Consider the following 19037-nt stretch of genomic DNA (forward strand, 5'->3'; position numbering starts at 1 on the left):
CTGCAGAATGAGCAAGTGATCTAAGGCCTGTCAGGGAGACAAGTGAAAAAAACATTTATACCTGGAAATAGTTTCATGTGTCTGTTTCAGTTATCTTTATTAAGTTCAAACGCTTGAATATTGTTGTTTTAATGAGCTATATCGCTCCAGTCTTTCCTTCATCTGAAATGTACAGTTAACTGCTGGGGTTTCTTTTTTCTGTTCTTATGATTGGACTAAAAACAAAATGCTTTTTATGGCTCTTTGTATGAGCAGTTAGGTCATGACGTTTTTGGACAGCCAGACAATGTTGTTGTACACCACAACAGTGGATTTGAAATTGGATGTGAAGCGTAAAGTGGATATAACACAGTCGATCAAGACGTGATTGATTTTTTTAAGGGGTTTAACAAAAAAAAATGTATAAACTGTTAAGGATTTAGAATTTATTACTTATATGCAGTTTCACTTTTTTTTAAACCTTCAAAGTAACCGGACAGTTGACAGACAGCAGTTTCATGACCAGATGAGACATAATACCTCATTAGGCGTAACCGAGATCTTTGCTTCCTGTGTTTGACCTCCATAGCCCGGTCAGAAACACTCTTGAGGAGGTAGTTGTATCATTGTTAGAGTCTAGTCAAGAGAAACAAGATGCAATCCACTGGTTACACCCAAGAACAAGACGGATTTATGAGAAAACATCTGAAAGAGTCTGCACAGTTCTGGAGAAAAACAAGAGTTTACCAGAACTACGGGAAGAGAAAATTATGGAGAAGCAAATAAACAGCTCATGCATCATCATTTAAACATATATGTAGGAATGGGCATGTATGGCTGCCATAACGTGGAATCAAAGTACAATTTCTTTTTCTTCTATGAGTTATTTAGTTGAGCTTTCCACCCTCCTAACAGCTAAAATACCCCTGGGCTGAGAATCACTGATTTACCAGATCAAAAAACATGATTTCAGAGTAAAGTGAAGCTTTTGTTTTTCCTCCTGGCTTACTCATGGAAAACACGAGCAAGTGTCTGATTCAGGACAGTGTATTGGCCCAAAAAAGGTTTGTTATGAAGTGTGAAAAAACGTCTCCCAGAAGAGGTCGGCACCGTGCTTTCATCCAGAAGAAAACTCTGACTTATCTTAAACAGAAAAGAGGCTCACTCAGCGTGTGGCGAGGTGGTTTTTAGTTTCTTTTCTTTACCCCCATCGTCCCTTGTGTCCAGTGCCATCCTATAACAAGCATCCAAGAGGTAAAATCTGGGGCAGAGGATAGTCTTTTGCTGCTGCTGTGCTGAGTAACTAATATAATTGTTCAGCAAAGCACAAAGGCACAGTTCAGCGCAGGCTTTCCACCTGCAGCCTCGGCTCAGACCATTCTTCATGTTTTTATGTTCTCTCGTTCAATAGCTCCATCTACAAAAACAGCAGCATTTTCTGCTCCTCTGCTCGGATACTCGTGTTATCCAACTCGTCTTGGCAGGGTTTATCCCAGCTACCTCATTAATGATTACTTTGTCTGTCTTTCAGGTTGTCTTGCTTAATGGATTACAATTTTCACTCTTAAATAATAAATGATGGCCTTTGATATTGCTTGTGGGTATGATACAACATTAGAACTGAAGTGTCTTTTGGTAATATGTGGTAGGATCTGGCTTTTGTTTTGTTAACATCTACAGTCATGCCTTTAAACCAGCCCCTCTGCTATGACTCATAAGGCTTTCCCTGTTGAATTCATTGTCAATGGAAGACTCTTGTGAGTCTAGTTGAAAGGGAATTACTTAAGGAAGAAACCAAGCTTGATCACAGTCTGTCATCCTCGACTTACGATTCGCCCTCTGTGTGTTTTTGTTTTCTGTGTGTGGTTTTTTTTTTTTTGAAGATGGTATGAAACAGCCTCAGTGTTTGTTACGGCTTTCTGTTTTTACAAGTAATTATTTAATACCTTCCTTTTATGTTGCTGTCGAATTTCGCCATCGTAATAAAATGAAAAGATATCTGAAGAAGTAATCCATTAGCCCAGCAGCCATCATTTTAACGAATTGTTGTTTTCCAAACTTGATGTATCGTTTTTATTTTGTTAGCTGACACAAGACACATTTAGCTCCAGGCTTGAATAAATCCCATCTCAGAGCTTTAAAGTTTGCCTTCCATCTACAGTGCAGTGCCATTAACCTTCAGGTTTGCTTCTCTCAGGAAGTCGAGGGATCCTTGCCTTACCTGCTGGTGTTGTGTGGAGACCACGGCATGTCGGAGACCGGCAGCCACGGAGGCTCTTCGGAGCCGGAAGTCAGTACACCTTTGGTTCTCATAAGTCCAGCCTTCAAAAGAAAAGGTAACTGTTCTACTGTTTAATGCTTAATTTTAATGTTTCCTTATTTTCTGTCATATGCACTCGCTTTTTAGTTCCATCTTAATAGTACCAGTTTGGATGTCATTTTACTGCTTTATTTTGGTTCATATTGACATTCTGCTGCTGCACATCCATGATCCAAATCTCCTGTTCCACCACATCCCAGCAGTGTATTGTTGGATTTTAGATGTGGTGACTGTGGGATGAACTCATTGTCATAGTCAAAATGATGGACGCTGCACTTTCATAGTTTGAGATGATTTGAAGTTTGAGACATGGCACATTATCTGGTCAGCAACAATAGTCAGGGAGGCTGTGATGTTTAAATGATGCTCAATTGGCACAAAGGGACCCAAAGTGTGCCAAGAAAATATCCTCCATGCCATTACACCAGCAGCAGCATTGAAACAAGGCAGGAGGGATCCATGCTTTCATGTTGTTTGCTCTGGCGTCTGAATGTCGCAGCAGAGATTGAAGAAAAGCTGCCTGTTCAGAATCTCAATCTTCTGCTCCTCAGGTTTGATGGTCCTGTGCAAATTGTAGCCTCAGTTTCCTGTTCTCAGCTGACAGATGTGGTCTTCTACTGCTTCTGCATTTGGAAGGCAAGGCTTAACATGTTCAGAGATGCTCTTCTGCATACCTTGGTCGTAACTAGTGGGTGTTTGAGTTGCTGTTCTCTTCCTATCAGCTTGAAGCAGCCTGGCCATTCACCTCAGACCTCTGGCTTCAACTAAGCATTTTTACCCCGAGAACTGCTGCTCACTGGACATTTTCTCTTTGTATTTTTTGTACCTGCTCTATAAACCCTAGAGATAGCTGTGTAGCAAAAACCCTGCAGATCAGCAGTTCCTGACCAGTTTCAAACCAGCCCGTCTGGCACCAACACAACGCTACATTCAGAGTTACTTAAAACACCTGTGACTGTGTGTGGATGTTCATATGAAATATGGCTCAGGACATGTTCAAGTAATCCACGTGAGCCAAATACTTCAGACTGTATTAAATGCTCAGTTTACATGTTTTTTTTGTTCTGTAAAACACCTTGTAGTGGGTATATTCTGGCCACGGAAGCTCAGGCCTTCTCTTTACAAATCAGCCAATCATAAGAAAGTTGGCTTAAAGGGAGGGTAACAGGCGCTTGAATGACTTATTCCACACCATTTATGCATTCTGATTACTCAGTACTTCATATCTTTGACTGCAGAGAATTGGAATAAGAATCCAAATGAGCTGTGAACAACCCAAACATGTTCATGAAATTAACAACAGGCTCTCCAGAGTGAGCTGGTTTAAAACTTCAACAGTAGCAGCAGCCAGGAATCTGAGGTTTTGACATTAGCAGGGTAATGCACAGAGTAAATGATGTCAATTTTGGGAAGTTGCAGGATGTTACGAGAAGATTAAATGTGATCAAATCTGCTCGTGTCCAAGAATGGAAAATATGGATCTGGAAGTGATCAGAACAGGTCACGTTTAAAGGATGCAAGTGGCAGCAGACTTGCCATTAACTTGAAGAGCTTGTGTGATTTTTGTAATGTGTCTGCCAGCTGCTACAGCCTTTCTTGAGTTCTCACACATAACGTTTCATTAGTGTGAGGAACAGTGTCATTGCACACAGAGGCTTATGAGCAGAGCTTTCTTTTGCAGCAATGAATGTGTTTAAGTGTGAAAGTACGGTCGTGATAATTGCTTCTTTCTCAGCCAAGTCTATTTTTGAAACTGTCTTGGCACTTACTTTTTTTAATTTTATTTTATTATATGTGAACCATTCACCTTAATTAATCATTAACAGTTAAGTGGAGTTGCTACAGCGTGTGTGGTTTTGTTTGTACTTTATGCCTCCCGCTGGGCTCACAGTTTGACTGACTCTTTTCTTAACCACCAGAGGTTTTTGGTTTAAATATTAAACATGCAACAACCACAGAAAGTTGATGAAGTACGTTTCAAATTATGTGTTTTCTTCAATGAAATAAACTCTTCTTTTGAATGAATTCATTCATTCAAGTTCATTCATAAACCGGTGATCTCTATGCCAAACACGGAGTGGAAAATATTGTACCTTAAAGTTTTTCTAACGAACATAAAACAAAATCCAAACAGGTCTGAAACATTGAATATGTAAGTTTAAATGAGCACGATCAAAAAATATCACGAGGTCTTTTGCCGCCAGTGTTTGTAGAGTGTTTGTGTCCTATTGAGACAATTCGATTAACGGTAGTTAAAATAAGCAGAAGCCTTCAGGGCCGAACAATGAAGGCAGTGTGGAAGTGGTGTGATGCCACCCATCAGAAGTTTGGATTTCAGTTTTGGTGAGTGACATTTTAGTATTTTATTCAAGTAGCCGTTTACCTGGAACCTATCAGCAGATACGTGTGTCTGTGTGTTTCACCCGTATAGTTCATGGATGCCCCTCACTAACCAATAATGTTAGGTTTAGTTGATAACTGAGCAGTCCTTCTCTGGATGGATGGATTTCTAGCAATCATGAAATATCCCTATAGTTCCTTGATGTAGGGACATTTTTATGTTATTATCTATTTATTTGAATCACTGAACTACATTGAGGACACTGACGTCTATTTAAAGTTCTGTACCTTGATTTTTTTTCTTTCTGTAGGCACAGACTTGTTACTCATTACCACTTCAGATGTAAATATATTGATGCAAGTGTGTTCTATTTTAATGCATCAGTTAGTGCAATCAGTGGCTTTCATTAGCAGAACTTTATTTTGAACGTTGTGAGAATGATAGGTCATTAGCAGAGAGCTCATCTCTGTTGTTTTCATTAGAACGTGCTGCGGACGATCAGACTTCAGCACCACCTCACTACCTGAGCTTCACTTTTTAATCTGAATGCATCATTGAGAAAATAAAACCCTCTTACTGCAGATTGACAACACATTTAATTGATGTTACTTGGGGCAAAGCTGCGTTAATAAGACACTGTTGGTATCAGAAATCTTCTGGTTATTGTTTAGCTCTGTAATCGTCCTTTTTTTTGCTTAGAAAATGTATTTTGATAATTTGTATTTATCTTGGATTTGGACACAGAAAGAATGTTTTATTAAATTCTCCTGACAGTGGAAAGTTTGTGTTTGCTCAAATGAAATCTAGGTGGATTTGTGACTTTATAGGAAACTGGTCTGACAACTTAAAAAAAAAAAAGTGTGCTGTGGAAACTTGGAGTCTGCATTGCAGATGGAGTGCATTATGAGAGGAGTTTCAGCAAAGGAGCCATCTTTTATCCAAGGAAATTTGATAGGACACTTTGAGTTTTTTGTTGTTGTTGTAATAACACATAATTAATAATGTATTAATTCAGCAGATTATTGTCATACATTTTGGTCCATAGGTTTGTGGACAATGAGACCTCTTTTGTAATGTTGTAGCACCATGTACCATCATAGTGGATTTTAAAAACAATCAAGTTGTGATTGATGGTCGGCCTCCATCTTTAATTCAAGGAGTTTAACAACAGTTTTAAATGAAATTTGTAGCAATTACAAACTTTTCATTCAACGTCCCCATTTTCAGATGCTCAAATGTGATTGGACAAACTAGCATCCTTTTAAATATAGGGACTGTATTTAATACTTTAATGGAAATCAATGACTCTTTGTCTCTGGAACCTATAAACCAAATGCTGTGTTTCCTCCCTTGAGATGCTCTGGTAGGCTTTTACTACAGCTGCTTTTTTGTCGATCTGCGCCTTCAGTTTTGTTTCCTTTGGCCTCCTTCGTGCTCTGTAGGCCTCCTATTGAGAGCCTCAGGCAACAACTACCAAATCCAAGTTCAACACTTGGAATTAACTCCAGGTCTTTTCTCTGCTTAATCTGGGATGAAATAACGAGTGAACAGGCCTCTCCTGGCAATTAATTTGATGTCTTTTCCAATTACTTTAAAATGAAAAGGGCATCCTTTGTATACAAATGGCCGTAATTCAAGAAGCTGACTGAAATCAACACTTGTTTCTAAAAGAGGTCAAATGAAATAGAATTCAATGGGGAAATTACCATTGACTCTTTTGTTTTGTGACTTCAATAATTATTTTACTAATGATGTTAAGGTCTCAGTCACTAGTTTCAAATTTTAATGAATACAATATGATGTTCATCTTGTAAATTATGGTCCCATTAGGCTGCAGCCACACAGGGAGCAATTGGATTTTCGCCCATCGCTGTGAAGCCGGCATTACAGACTCTGGCTGCCTAAACCTTTAATATATTTACTACCAGGTTATATATCAGTCAGCAATACCCTGTGCTCTTATTGGTAGTTGCTTCAATCACTCCCCTCAAAGTAGACTCAGATTTATCTTGGGATCCACCCACTTGGTGTCGGGTTTTTTAACCTCATAGTCACTGAGTGTTGACTTTTTACCTCGGCACTGTGAATTGCTTCCAGCACGAACGCAGCTTTAGAGTCATAAAGGGGCACAAAGCAGGATATTGTTTATTGCAGACCTACTTTGTGTCTGACCCTGTGAAAGTGCAGTGTCCATCATTTTCTTATTCAGATTTAATCCACCTCTTGCTCCTCACATCCTGTTTCAAAAAGTTAGGATGGTGTTATAGCGTTCTTCATCTTTTATATACATCCTTTGAGCTGGATTTTAAAAAATAAATACGCAACCTTTGTGGTCATAAATGAAAAAACATGGTCGACGCACATTTGTTTTGGTTTGATGTGCTAGTGCTCAAGCTGTGACCTCCAGAAGTTCTGAATGATCCCTCACTGTACCATTTCAAAAATGTATGACTGGTTATGGCTGTATTTTACATTAGCAAGGCAGATATTGGATTGCACATTGAATTTCCACTAGCTGCAGTTTTCTCAATTATGAATCAGCGTTCAGCCGCTGTAACCTTTAACTGTGTTATGACACATCTATTCTGTGGGAACGTTCTGTGTAAGTCAGAAATTACAGTGCAAACCAAGCAGGTACTGTTCTAAAGAAGTTTCATTGGACGTAACTGTATAGGCTTTTACTTACTGCTTGTCAGAGAACAAAAAACAACATTGTAAAATTCTAATGTGTGGTTTTAAGACACAGTTAATGTGGGATTAACATTTGATAAGATGAATTAATTTTTTCCAGCGGGTTTGAAAAGTACTCGCCTTTGAGAAGAAGACTATTATTTTTTTGGACATTTTTTTTGGACATTTATCGCTAACTAGCAGATTTAAACAAGGCCGATGTCCTTGATAGCTTTGTGGCATTATCCCAAATAGCTATGAGCTTAATACAGCAAAACCCGTGTCTTGTTGCAAATCCATCTCCTTTTAATATGAAATGGATAATTCCCAGGCTTATTTCATTGTGTCCAATTACAAAATTAGATCATAGCTGTGGGGTTTGTCTCATGCTTCAGTATGTGGCTCTCCCATTTCCCCACACATGTGATTTGCTTTGTTCATTTTTGAATATATCACACACCAGTTTAGTTCATCATTGTAACCTGAAAACTTCACTTCAATGACAATCTGGGAAAATACTCCCACTCTCTGTTTGTATACTTGAAAGCTCAGGATAGGAAGCCAAGTATCAACTTAAGTGTCTGACAAGCTTCAAGAAATGACAACCACAAATCGTATAATAATGATATTTTTTCTTTCAATTTGTTCATTTTCTGGTTTCTGATTTAGGCTTCTGTTTATAGTGATCCACAAACAGTCAAAGTAAAAGTTGTCCGTTTTGACACATTTGGGCTTTTACTTTGAAGACAAACCTTCTTCCGTTTGTGTTATCCACTTATCTCCTAGTTGGCAAGTATTTGCAGACACAAATCTAAAACCTCAGATAGCTGTTACCACCGGCTAGTAACCAAAGTTATTGTTTTGGTTGGTACAATTTTGGTGCATGTAATTGCCAGCTTGACCTCTTTCAATCAGAAATTAATAGCAGACAGTTATACCACAATTTTATTGCATTCTTTACGCCCTAAGTCCCTTTAAAAAAAGCAGCTGACTGCAAGTGGTTGCAGACTGGTCCCCATCTTCAAATCATTTGGACGCGAGATCGCACAACTAATGTTTCCCTTGGACAGCTGTAGCATAGCCAGATAGATTGTAGATTCAGGTTGATAGATAGAGCAAAAAAATCACTGTGGGTAACAAATATTTTCAAAACAAAATCAAAATTGTTTGGGCCAAAAACATGCCAGTTATTATTTCACCATCAGCCATTGCACCAGCTGTGTCTTTTTTACTCTTTGCCCTTTTGCCCTGTCTTCTCAGCGGGAATGGAGAAACCAGGAGTGGTGGAGCAGGTTGACCTAACCCCAACCCTGGCCTTAGGCCTTTGCCTGCCCATATCTCAGAACAGCGTTGGCCGCGTGATCCAGAGTGTCTTGGAGGAAACCTCACTGCGAGACCAGCTGCGCTTCCTGCATCTCAATGGCCACCAGCTCAGCTGCTTGCTCAAAGACAGCATATCCGACTATGAGAAAGGTTGGTTGCAGATTCACTGTGTTCCTCCTCTGGACTCGTTAAAAGCCAAGACCTTGTTTGACAGGTACTCTCATCATTATGCTGTATTGTTTCCTGGCTGGTGATGGTGTCAGTAGCTACTTTTTTTTTCATTGCACACAGCAGCGTAAGTATGCCAAATAATTTAAGGCATAGTTATTCCAAAATAAGATATGGAACTTTTTCTTCACCTCATGTCAGTTAGAACTCTGTTGAAGCTGGAACATCCATGAATTCCCATCATTCCCTATTCCTCAGCCTTCTCCTAAACTATTAAAGTTAAGGGAGGCATACTTTAAATTTAAAAAAAAAAGTCCAGCTAATGTCGTAATTCCACAAAGTGAAAGTCATTTATAATGTCGCCTGCTACTTGCATCGAACCTATTCATTGCTTAAAGCTGCACGTTTAAATATTCCCATGTTAACAGTGAGTAAGGATAATGTGAAAAGGGATGTTTCTAGTGACGGACTAATGGAGACCTATACTGTCTTTATACATAATCACAGATTAAGAACTGAGCTAAAAGAAGAGTAAACACCAACATGAGTCTGCTAATTCTATTGCAAGTAGTAAAATAAGCTGTTGAGCTAACATATGTGAACTGATGCTAACACTGTCATTATTGCATTTAAATTACAGTTTAATTTGCAGTCCGCTCAGTTTTGTGCGTATAACAGTTGTGACAGATGGTACAGACTTAAGATGGCTCAAAAGTGATTTACTTTGAGTCTGTCTCTGTGTTTTGGCATCAAAGCGTTTTCTTAGATGGTTTAACCTGAAGCAGTTTGATTAAAGTGAAGGCAGCATCGCATCATCTAACAAGCTCAAAAGATTCTACTTAATTAAGGCTATAATCCTGAGCAAAAATGCAGACTTGATAATTTATATATTTCAACATGTGTCAGATGAAACTGAACCAATTCAAACAGGCGGTTTTACTAGGCACTAATGGGCCTTAATGGTGTTTAGCAGATGTTAAAAAAATATTCTTCTTACAGTTAGAAAATCCTCTAAATGTCTGTGATTACAGTGAGTTTTAAGTTCCTGGTTGTCAAAGATAAACCCAGTGTGACTTTGCAGACATACCATATGGCACTAAAAGCTTTACAATGATATAAGAGTTTGAGACAAAAAAAGCACTAACCTTTGCCAAACATTAGATACTAGTCAGTTTGTTGTCGTGGGAGCGTTTCCAACTCCCACAACTTAGTCTATGCTCTGATCTTCAACATGCATTGTGCATGCATTTGCATCTCTGCAAATGCATGCACATATTCACACATGGCTTTGCTCCCTACTTGCATCTCGGGGTCACGCAGTTTGTCTGAGTTATCCATCTTTGAGTCTGTTCCCCACCCTTCTTGTCTGTCTCCCACTCTTTCTCTTGCCGTCTTTCACTTTCAGAAGCATTCGATACACCAACAGCAGCAATTACCGTCAGTCAGAAGTAATTTATCTTATCTTTTTAAAGTATCCCAAAGAGGCAGAGATAGAACTACATAAATAATTTGACACATAGCATTTTCTTATTTAGAAGTTGTTTTCCCTAAATGTTTTTGCTGACTAAGTTGTATTCTAAGCATGCTATCCTAGAGAAAATGTTGTGAGCAAAGGGGGGGGGGGAGTCGAGAAAAGCATAACACATTTGAGTTTCAGATGATGTCTTTACTTTTTTCATTTTGGGAGTTGACTGGATGGAAGTTAATAGTCCATCATACTATTAACTTCCATGAAGCTGAGTAACTAATGGTACAAATATAGCAGGTTTATAAAATTTGGGCAATAGCACAATGCTTCTGCTTTATTCAAAATGGTTCACAAAAGTACTGGATTAACTTATTTTAAAATGCACTGTGATGTGTGAATGTTCACTTACCGTATTTTCCGCACTATAAGGCGCACTTAAAATCCTTTAATTTTCTCAAAAATCGACAGTGCATCTTATGTATGAATTCTGGTTGTGCTTACTGACCTCAAACCGATTTTATGTGGTACACGGCGCTCAAAACTCTGTCAAAAAATGTTTTAGTACGACTTTGCTAAGCTACAAAGCTAAGCTAATAAAGCTAAGCATTACAGCTACCGTAGTCAGGAGCCTTGCAGAGGAATCTGGGTCCAAAACTGCTTCATGTCCCAAAGTCAAACGAACACTGCAGCATCACTGAGAGTTAAAAACTGTCTAAATTCTTTCATCTTTAATAAAATGATCAGCATTGCTGCTTTACCAGGTGTAACAATTAAGTTTAACATCCAGGCATCCATGAAAACAGAATTTATTAAATTTAATGGAGTTAGAAGTTAGCAGGAAGTTAGCTCGCTAGCTTCCACCTAAATATGATATAGCATGTTCTGACTGAGAGATTTCTGAAACAAATGAAAACGTACAGCTCTGCTATCACTTCCAACATAAATGAAGACAAAAAACTAAACAGCAGTGATGTTTGTAGGGTTACTGAAGTTGCACTAGCTGGGATATAATAATGTGCTACGTGATCGCTAGCGACACAGCTATGCTAGCATAATATAAACACAGTGAAGCTGGAGGATGAACGCTAACTTTTTTCCACTCGATAAAAGTTACCATGAGGGTTCCTGATGGTTAGGGACAAAAATCCATCCACAATTCCAAGGTTAGTCATTAATATACTGCAACAGCATGGGAATAGAGCAGCTGCGAGAGAATTCCACATTAATGAATCAAAGGTACAGAAGTGGAGGAAGTAAGAAGAATGAGTTGAGTAAAGTTTGATTTATCTGACTGTTTTGTTCCGCTTAATGCGCCTTATGGTCCGACAGATACAGTACTTACTGTATGGACCTGACTGTTTAAGGACAACACTACTATTTAATAACTCCATCACTTTCAATAACATATATGCACAACTGATTGATGTGTTGTGATATAATTTTGCATAGCAACTCAACTGAATCCTAGATGAAGATTACTTTACACCCCACACAGTAGGTGTAAAAGAATATTAATGCCACAAAATTAATAACTCATGGTCATGATGTAGTCCAAAAGTTAACCCAAGGTTTATCAATCTAGCTAAAAGCACGTTCCCATGCAAGGGCTTCAGTTAGCAGGATCTATAGCAGAGCAACTGATTTTATAAAGTAAGAAACTATCATATTAAAGCACATAATATAGACTGAGAACAACACAGGCTCTGCAGCTGTGTAAGTGTAAATTTAGACCATGTACAAATAGATTCTTAAAATTGTAAATCAATGTTTTGCTAAAAAAAATTAGGACAGGATTGTAAATCCACATAAGAATCCATATATCCTACTGATCATCATTAGAGACAGACCTAAGACTTCAGATGCTATTAAAAAAACTTTAGACTCTTGCACTCTGCACACAAAGGTAGCGTAATCTGCTTGAGTAGGAAAACAAGTAGGTTTCCAGCATAATTTACTGAGCGATGTACACTAGTAAAGAATAACCTGCTTTTGTGTATAAAGCAGCATTATCCCAGAAGTTACCTGCATGACCCCAAATCCTGCTTCGTGGTGCGGGCTTCTGGTGTCTAGCAGTTCAGAACCTCACTAGAGCTTGCGAGAAAACACCAAATAGGTTACTCTTCCACTTTAGAATAAAAGCATGTCCATAGGAAGTTGCTGTCCATAGTAGGGCTGTTCGATATAACGATATATATCGGATGACGATATAAAAACATTGTACACTATTGTTTGTTTCGTGGTGTCGCAAAATAAACTGTTTACGGTAATATTTTTTCATTGTTTTGATGGTCACTGTAGTGGATATATTAATTTCTTAAAGTTCTCTCTTTCTCTTATATTTAATATAACCACACTACGGACGGACAAGCGCCTGTTTTTAGGCGTCATGTGCTAAAAAATAAACCTTAGTCTCAAACATTAAAACAGGCTTTTCCCTGCAGCACGCCGTATAATAAATACTCACAAAGAAAACTTCAGCCGTTATAACTTATGTCATGCATCGGTTAAAACACTCGACTCCAGGTACACGACACCCAGCAGGAAACACTTCACGCAAGTCGAGCTGCCCGAGATTCACAGAATTTACAGAAAATGTTACATTTTTGTGATTTTATATATCGTTATCGGACGATAGATGTCTTATATTGGGATATGAGATTTTGGTCATATTGCACAGCTCTAGTCGATAGGGTACTCCTGTGCAGCAACTCCTGATGATGTGAATTGATTATAGTAAGTGCTTTCATTTCTAAATTTAAATGATTGATGCTTTGTTTTCCAAAGACATTTCTTTTGTTTTAACAGCGATTACTAATGCACTTTGGATCCTTTGCATTTCTTTGCATTAGATGACTTTTCTCTCCACTAAACTGCTTGAAGACCACCCTCTGGAACCTGTAATTACTGGCTATAGTTATCACTATAGGCTGTGATAAGATGAAGTCTTAAGTTCTCCAGCATACTCTTACAAATTTCAAAAATTAAAATAAAATACAGTTAAATTAAATTGTTGCTGTCTTTCAGTGATTAAAAACCCCTGTTGTGCTTACCCTTGTATTCTATATTCTGTGAACAGACTAAGAATTAATTATGCAATTTCTATGCATTACTAACTCATGGCCACTTATGGCCTTGCAATAGTTTTTTTCCACCCAGTGTCACCAGAGAGGTTCTGCAGTGGTTTTAATTATCATCTTTCTTTTCTTCTATCACATCATTGAAATAACTCTGAAATGTCAAATCTGAAAAACAGGTTATTAGATTTGTGATCTCTTAAATTTAAGGACCGTTATCAGATCACAGCTTTGCACAAAATATTTGGGTTGCCCTACTGGTCAACCCATGTACTGGAGGCTGTGTCCTCATCTCAGTGGACTGAGTGTGACTCAGCTCCAGGCCTTTAAGGCCCCAATCACACAAGCCTAGAGACTGGTCGGCAGACATCTGCTAACCCCCAGTCATTGGAGTTTGCTGGTAGACACTGTGGAACTGATTGCTAAGGCCTAGAAGAACTAAGGCCTAGAGACATGTCAGTAACTCCCTGGTAAACACTGGTCGCAAGAGAAGACTATGTTATTCCACAACTAGTTGGTGAGTGGTTGCTGGCAGTTGCTACAGTGTAGAAATAAGTATATAAGCTTCCTCCGAAGGGTGGCTGGCCTCTCCCTTAGAGAACCACCTCAACTGAATCCTTTCGATGTAGAGGAGCAGCGGCTCCACTCTGAGCCCCTCCCGGATGACTGAACTTCTTTGGGTATCTGACAAGGATGCCTCCTGGACGCCTCCGGGGTGAGGTGTTCCGGGCGTGTCCCACCGGGAGGAGGCCCCAGGGCAGACCCAGGACACGCTGGAGAGATTATATCTCTCGGCTGGCCTGGGAACGCCTTGGTGTTCCCCCGGACAAGCTGAAGGAGGTGGTTGGGGAAAGGGATGTCTGGGCTTCTCTGCTGCTGCCCCCACGACCCGGCCCCCTTTCTTGCAATTGCTTTTTGTTGCCAGCAGGTTGCTTTAGTCTCACTGTGGGTCTGCAAACACTCGCCAACTACTTACTAAGTGATAGTGAAACTGTGAAAATGTGTGATGCAAACTGGAAACAGAGACCTTTTGGCTTCAGCGTAAAAGTTGTGCCTTACCGTTTCATTCAGCAAACTTTAAAATGCGCAGCTACAAGCCGGAGACTAAATGCTGACAAGTTGCCATCCTCCATGTAAACTATGGGTGATGACAGCAATATGCTACAGACAGGATCTCCCTACTTGCGGGGGGTTCTACTAATTATCAGAGGTTTCCTGGGGTTGCCAACCAATCTCTAGGCCTGTGTAAAGATTTAAACCTATTTATGTTATGATAGCCCTTGTGCACTTTGTATACAAATGTGCCCATGTAAAAAAACAGATGTGGTGAACCGAAGCAAACTTCTACATGAAGTAAATGCAGCATTTTCAAAACGACTACTATTTCCTGTAACATAAAAAAACACTCGGCACTGGCAGCAGTTTTTCCACTTTATTTTGGTCCCTGGTTTCCATAGAGATGGGATGAAATGGAAATTATCTCAGCAGACCTACATTTGGATATGTTGCCTTTTTTTGTATTCGTCCACTTGGGTAATCATGAAGCTGTTATGCAAAAGGATGTAATAGTTGTCACTGCTGGGAAATTCGCCGGGGATGTTATTTTAAGTAGCATGCCTGTTGGACATTTGTTAGGGTCGAATCTTTACTGGGCGTGTGAGGAGTTGCTTAGGAGAAATCCGCCTTCTGTCCGTTTCTGATTTCAGTATTCAATGAGGTTTCATCAGGAAGACAAAAAAGTAGCTCATTGGAGAAAAAACTTAGCAAGGATTTATAATGCTCGGCCACTCTCAGCTTCAGTCTGGTGCACTAAGTTAAATATTTTATGATATTTTTTTTTTTGGGGGGGGGGTGTTCTCTGTTTTTGCAGTCACATTTATTAGAGTTACAGTAGACTTAACCTGCAACTTTATAAAGTTCAGCTGTGGCGATAAAAACTTTAGAAACTCTCTCTGCCTCACTCTCTCTCTGTCTGCTTTGCTTCAATCTTCATATTGTGTTTTCGTTTGTTTGTGTGTGTGTGTGCGTGTGTGTGTGTGTGTGCGTGCGTGCGTGTGTGTGTGCGTGCGTGCGTGTAACCTCAGGCGTCTTGCAGAGCCATTAACCAATCCCTGTACTTTTAGACAGATGAAACATGACCAGGGCCATTGATATTGCATGATTCATGCCTGTGGCTTAAAGTTCTGATATTTCAACCAACCCTTCTGTCTGGCAAAGCCACAGTGACTATTTATCATCTCTGCCTATGCTGCTGAGATAGGTGATTGTTTTTAGTAGTGTGTGTGTGTTTCACTGAAGTATACCACAACTCTACACAAGCCTACACGTTGCTTCGTCCTTGAACAGGCTGAAGTAAAATGAAAGGGAGCATAATTTCATCTGTAAACATGTGAATGAGTCACAGCTTGTCATAGTTAGCATCTTGATAAATTGTACATTGCTTTGCTCCAAACTAAATGGTTTTACCACAGGCGTATTGTTTTCAATTTAGCGAACGTTATTGACACAAGAACGCGGGAAAAAGAAAATGATGAAATTTAATAGGTTCCTATTTCTGAAAAACAGAATTCAACATCAATGATTGATGAACTCATAAATAGTTTCATTGCTAAGAAAACAAGCAGTTGGAATATGTCTGCATTTTCTTTTGGCTAAATTACAACAGGGTAGGCAGCAATATGAAACCTTTTCTTCACATTTGTCATGGATCAGTTTGGGGTTTTAATGAGCTCGTAGTAAAAATACTCCGCAAGCTGTACCAGTATCAGCCACCTGTGGCTTAACATTGTAATTAATTAATATGTCAGCATATGGGGAAAAATTGGTCATTATTATGAGGAAATAATACCCACAGTTAGCGAATGGTTTATCCTATAACATTAGGAATATTTCATTTAGGTCACCGAGATCCAGGCAGCAAAGTTTTTCTCCTCTAAATAAAAGCTAAAACTTAGTTTTTGTATTTTAGAAGGTTTGTCCTGATTAATCACATGGCAGCAAACCAAGAAATTATGTGAGAATCAAACTGTAAACCTAATGAAATTCCTCATAAACTGTTAAAAAATCAGGTGCTATAAATGTCCTCCTCACTCACTCCCTCCCTCCTGAAATTCAGAATGCAGTAGCTGGAGCATTGCAAATAATAGTGCTTTAAAACATGCTCCCTTCCACTTCTCTCCACTCCAGAGGTGGGATTTGAGCAGTTTCGTGTGGCAGAAAAGGCTCACGGAAACTGGATGAAGCTTTACCTGGAAGGAAACACCTCCGAGGTGCTGACCAACGTGGGCAAAAAGGTCCTGAGGCAGTATCTGGAGGCCCTAGCTGCCATGAGCGCTGCTCTGAGCAAACAGCTGGGCAAGTATGACATGTACTCCATGATTGCAGGCATGGTGTTTGTCTTTCAGGTAAGGACCGAATCATCATATTTTTTTTATCTGCACTCGTAATAGTTTGGTGTGCTGCTTATCAGCTTTAGAGTGTGGGAGTGAGGTGCACGGCAACAAAAAGTAAAAACTAAACCCTCACCAGGTGTCATGCTTTCTTTTTGATAGTGGAAATATTTGTGACAATGAAGCCGTCCTAAGATAGATTTACTTTAGAGGGGGGTCTATTGTGTTTATCTTGTACTGGGCCTTGCTACAACCCATTAGTTCATCCACTGTCTGTTTTGGTTCTTTTAGGTCCTCTTCCATTAAGGCCACTGACCCTTTAAGCCGGCTTTCTTCTTAGGGATATTAGGGATATCCCCTTCTACTGATGTCAGTGATAGCCATGAAACTGTCTGAAATGAGCGTTTATAGCTGAGCTTTTAGCTCACACACACTGAATTCTTTATTTTAGAGAGAAGAGACTTTCTCCTGGCAACCTTTCTAAACAAGACCTACTCATTCAATCTTTTTCTTATTGTACTATTATGAACTTCAACATTTAACAGTTTGAGCTCTTGGGCTTTTTGCAGTTTCTCTGAACATTGCACAGTCTGATCTCCACGTGGGAATAATCTTTCTCACTGTAGAATGATGTTTGGAAATGGCCTTATAACCCTTTGCAGATGGATGGAGAGCAACAGTTGGGTCTCTGAGACCACTGCTGTGGCTTTGCTGTTTGGCATTGTGTTAACACACATCTAAAAGCTCCAGACCATCAAACTTTATAGAGGTGCTCCCTTTACTGAAAAATTTTTTGATTATCAGTACACGGCTGCTATTTACTCTTTTAAGGAAGCAGTAAGGATGCACTTAGTTTTTCACATACTGCTTGTAAATTTGGGCTCACTTTTGCTTAAATATATAATCACCCCTGTCCAGGGTGTACCGAGCCTCTCACCCCATGACAGCTGGGATAGGCTACCCCCCTGCGACCCTGAATTAGATAAGCAGATGGATGGATGTAATGAAACAGTGTAATTTATCATTTGCTGTTTTTCATCCAAGGTTGTATTTACCTAATTTTCAGACCTACTGAGGACCAGATGATTTTTAATCTGTCCTGATCTGTAAAACCTTTTTAGCACGACTGCATAAAAAATAAATAAATAAGAGAAAAGCATCATAAGTCTCTTTCAATTAGAAAATCAGTTAAACGTGTACATGCATGCATTATGTTTGTTATTAAATTGCTCTTCACTGTTCACATAAATTGGGGAGGTTATAAAACTGGAGATTACAATGATTGCATCAGATTTGTAAAAGACTTTTTCTCTCCTCTCTGTCTCTCCTGGCCTTTAAGCTCCTGTTGGTCTTACTGCTGGCTATGCCTGAAGCCCTCAGCAGTGCCGCAGCAGTGGACCTCCCCATCCTCTCGGCCCTGCTCTCCCTGCCTTTTTACCTTTTGTGCCTACTTCTTGCCTCAGTGCACGTCTTGGTGTGCACATCTGCTGGGAGCTCCTGTTACTTCTGCAGCCTCTCCTGGGGTCTCGTGTTTGCTGCCGTTGCCTTCTCCTCAGCAATGTTTTGTATTCTGGTCTCTATAGCAACACGAAGACTCCCCCTGGGTGCAAAGATTCATGGGAAGGTGAGTAAGTGCAGTGAAACACGGGTAGATATTGTAACAGATGTTAGCCCTCAGAGAGCCATACTTACATACAGTGGATCCGCATGTAAAGCATGAATGCACAAGCTAACGCGCTAACCCATTCTGCTGCTCTCTGATTGCTTTAAAGGGACACTGAGGATAAAAGACTGAGTGTTAGTGAATCCATCTATCTCTCTAGAAACCTCGCTGCTTGTTAAACAGATTTGTGTTGTTGTATTTGAATTTTTCACTTCCTGTAGGTAGAGAAACGTTACCTAAGTGACTTTTGGAATTTATTTGAGAGAAAACCTGCTAAATCTACTGGAGCGGCATGCTCTTGTCTGTTGTGCATTCACTTAGTGATTTAGTTTGCAGAGTCTTTAAGGATGTAGATTTAAATCATTTGAGTGCTTCTCAACAGTCTCAGAAAAAAGTTTTAGTGTATTTTCACTTTGGCAAGTAAAAAAAGATTCTGCCAAAAAGTGGCTTAAAAGAAGTGTCTGAGTAAGTGCCTTTTAGTCAATTTAAAACTGCAGACAACAATTGTATGCTTCAGAGATTGTGAAGAGCTGCAATAATTACTCTTTGATTACTCTGCAGTATCACACAAGAAAACAAGTGAGAAATAGTAGTGCGTTTAAGCAAATGATATTGTGTTGTTGTTGTGAGTCAGGCACTCGG

At 39.5% G+C, this 19037-nt stretch overlaps 1 protein-coding gene across 1 annotated transcript in view; it reads left to right on the forward strand.

Annotated features, from left to right (window-relative positions):
- The window catches only part of pigg (phosphatidylinositol glycan anchor biosynthesis class G (EMM blood group)), a 93826-nt gene that overhangs the window by 14395 nt on the left and 60394 nt on the right, over positions 1-19037 (forward strand). Inside the window, exons 5-8 of the mRNA XM_082547723.1 lie at positions 2177-2315; positions 8571-8783; positions 16530-16747; positions 18072-18356. Of these exons, the coding sequence (XP_082403849.1) occupies positions 2177-2315; positions 8571-8783; positions 16530-16747; positions 18072-18356 (855 nt within the window). The remainder of the gene's footprint in view (positions 1-2176; positions 2316-8570; positions 8784-16529; positions 16748-18071; positions 18357-19037) is intronic.

The sequence above is a fragment of the Aulonocara stuartgranti genome, assembly GCF_965226115.1.
Source record: "Aulonocara stuartgranti genome assembly, chromosome: 2".
Classification (NCBI taxonomy): Eukaryota; Metazoa; Chordata; class Actinopteri; order Cichliformes; family Cichlidae; genus Aulonocara; species Aulonocara stuartgranti.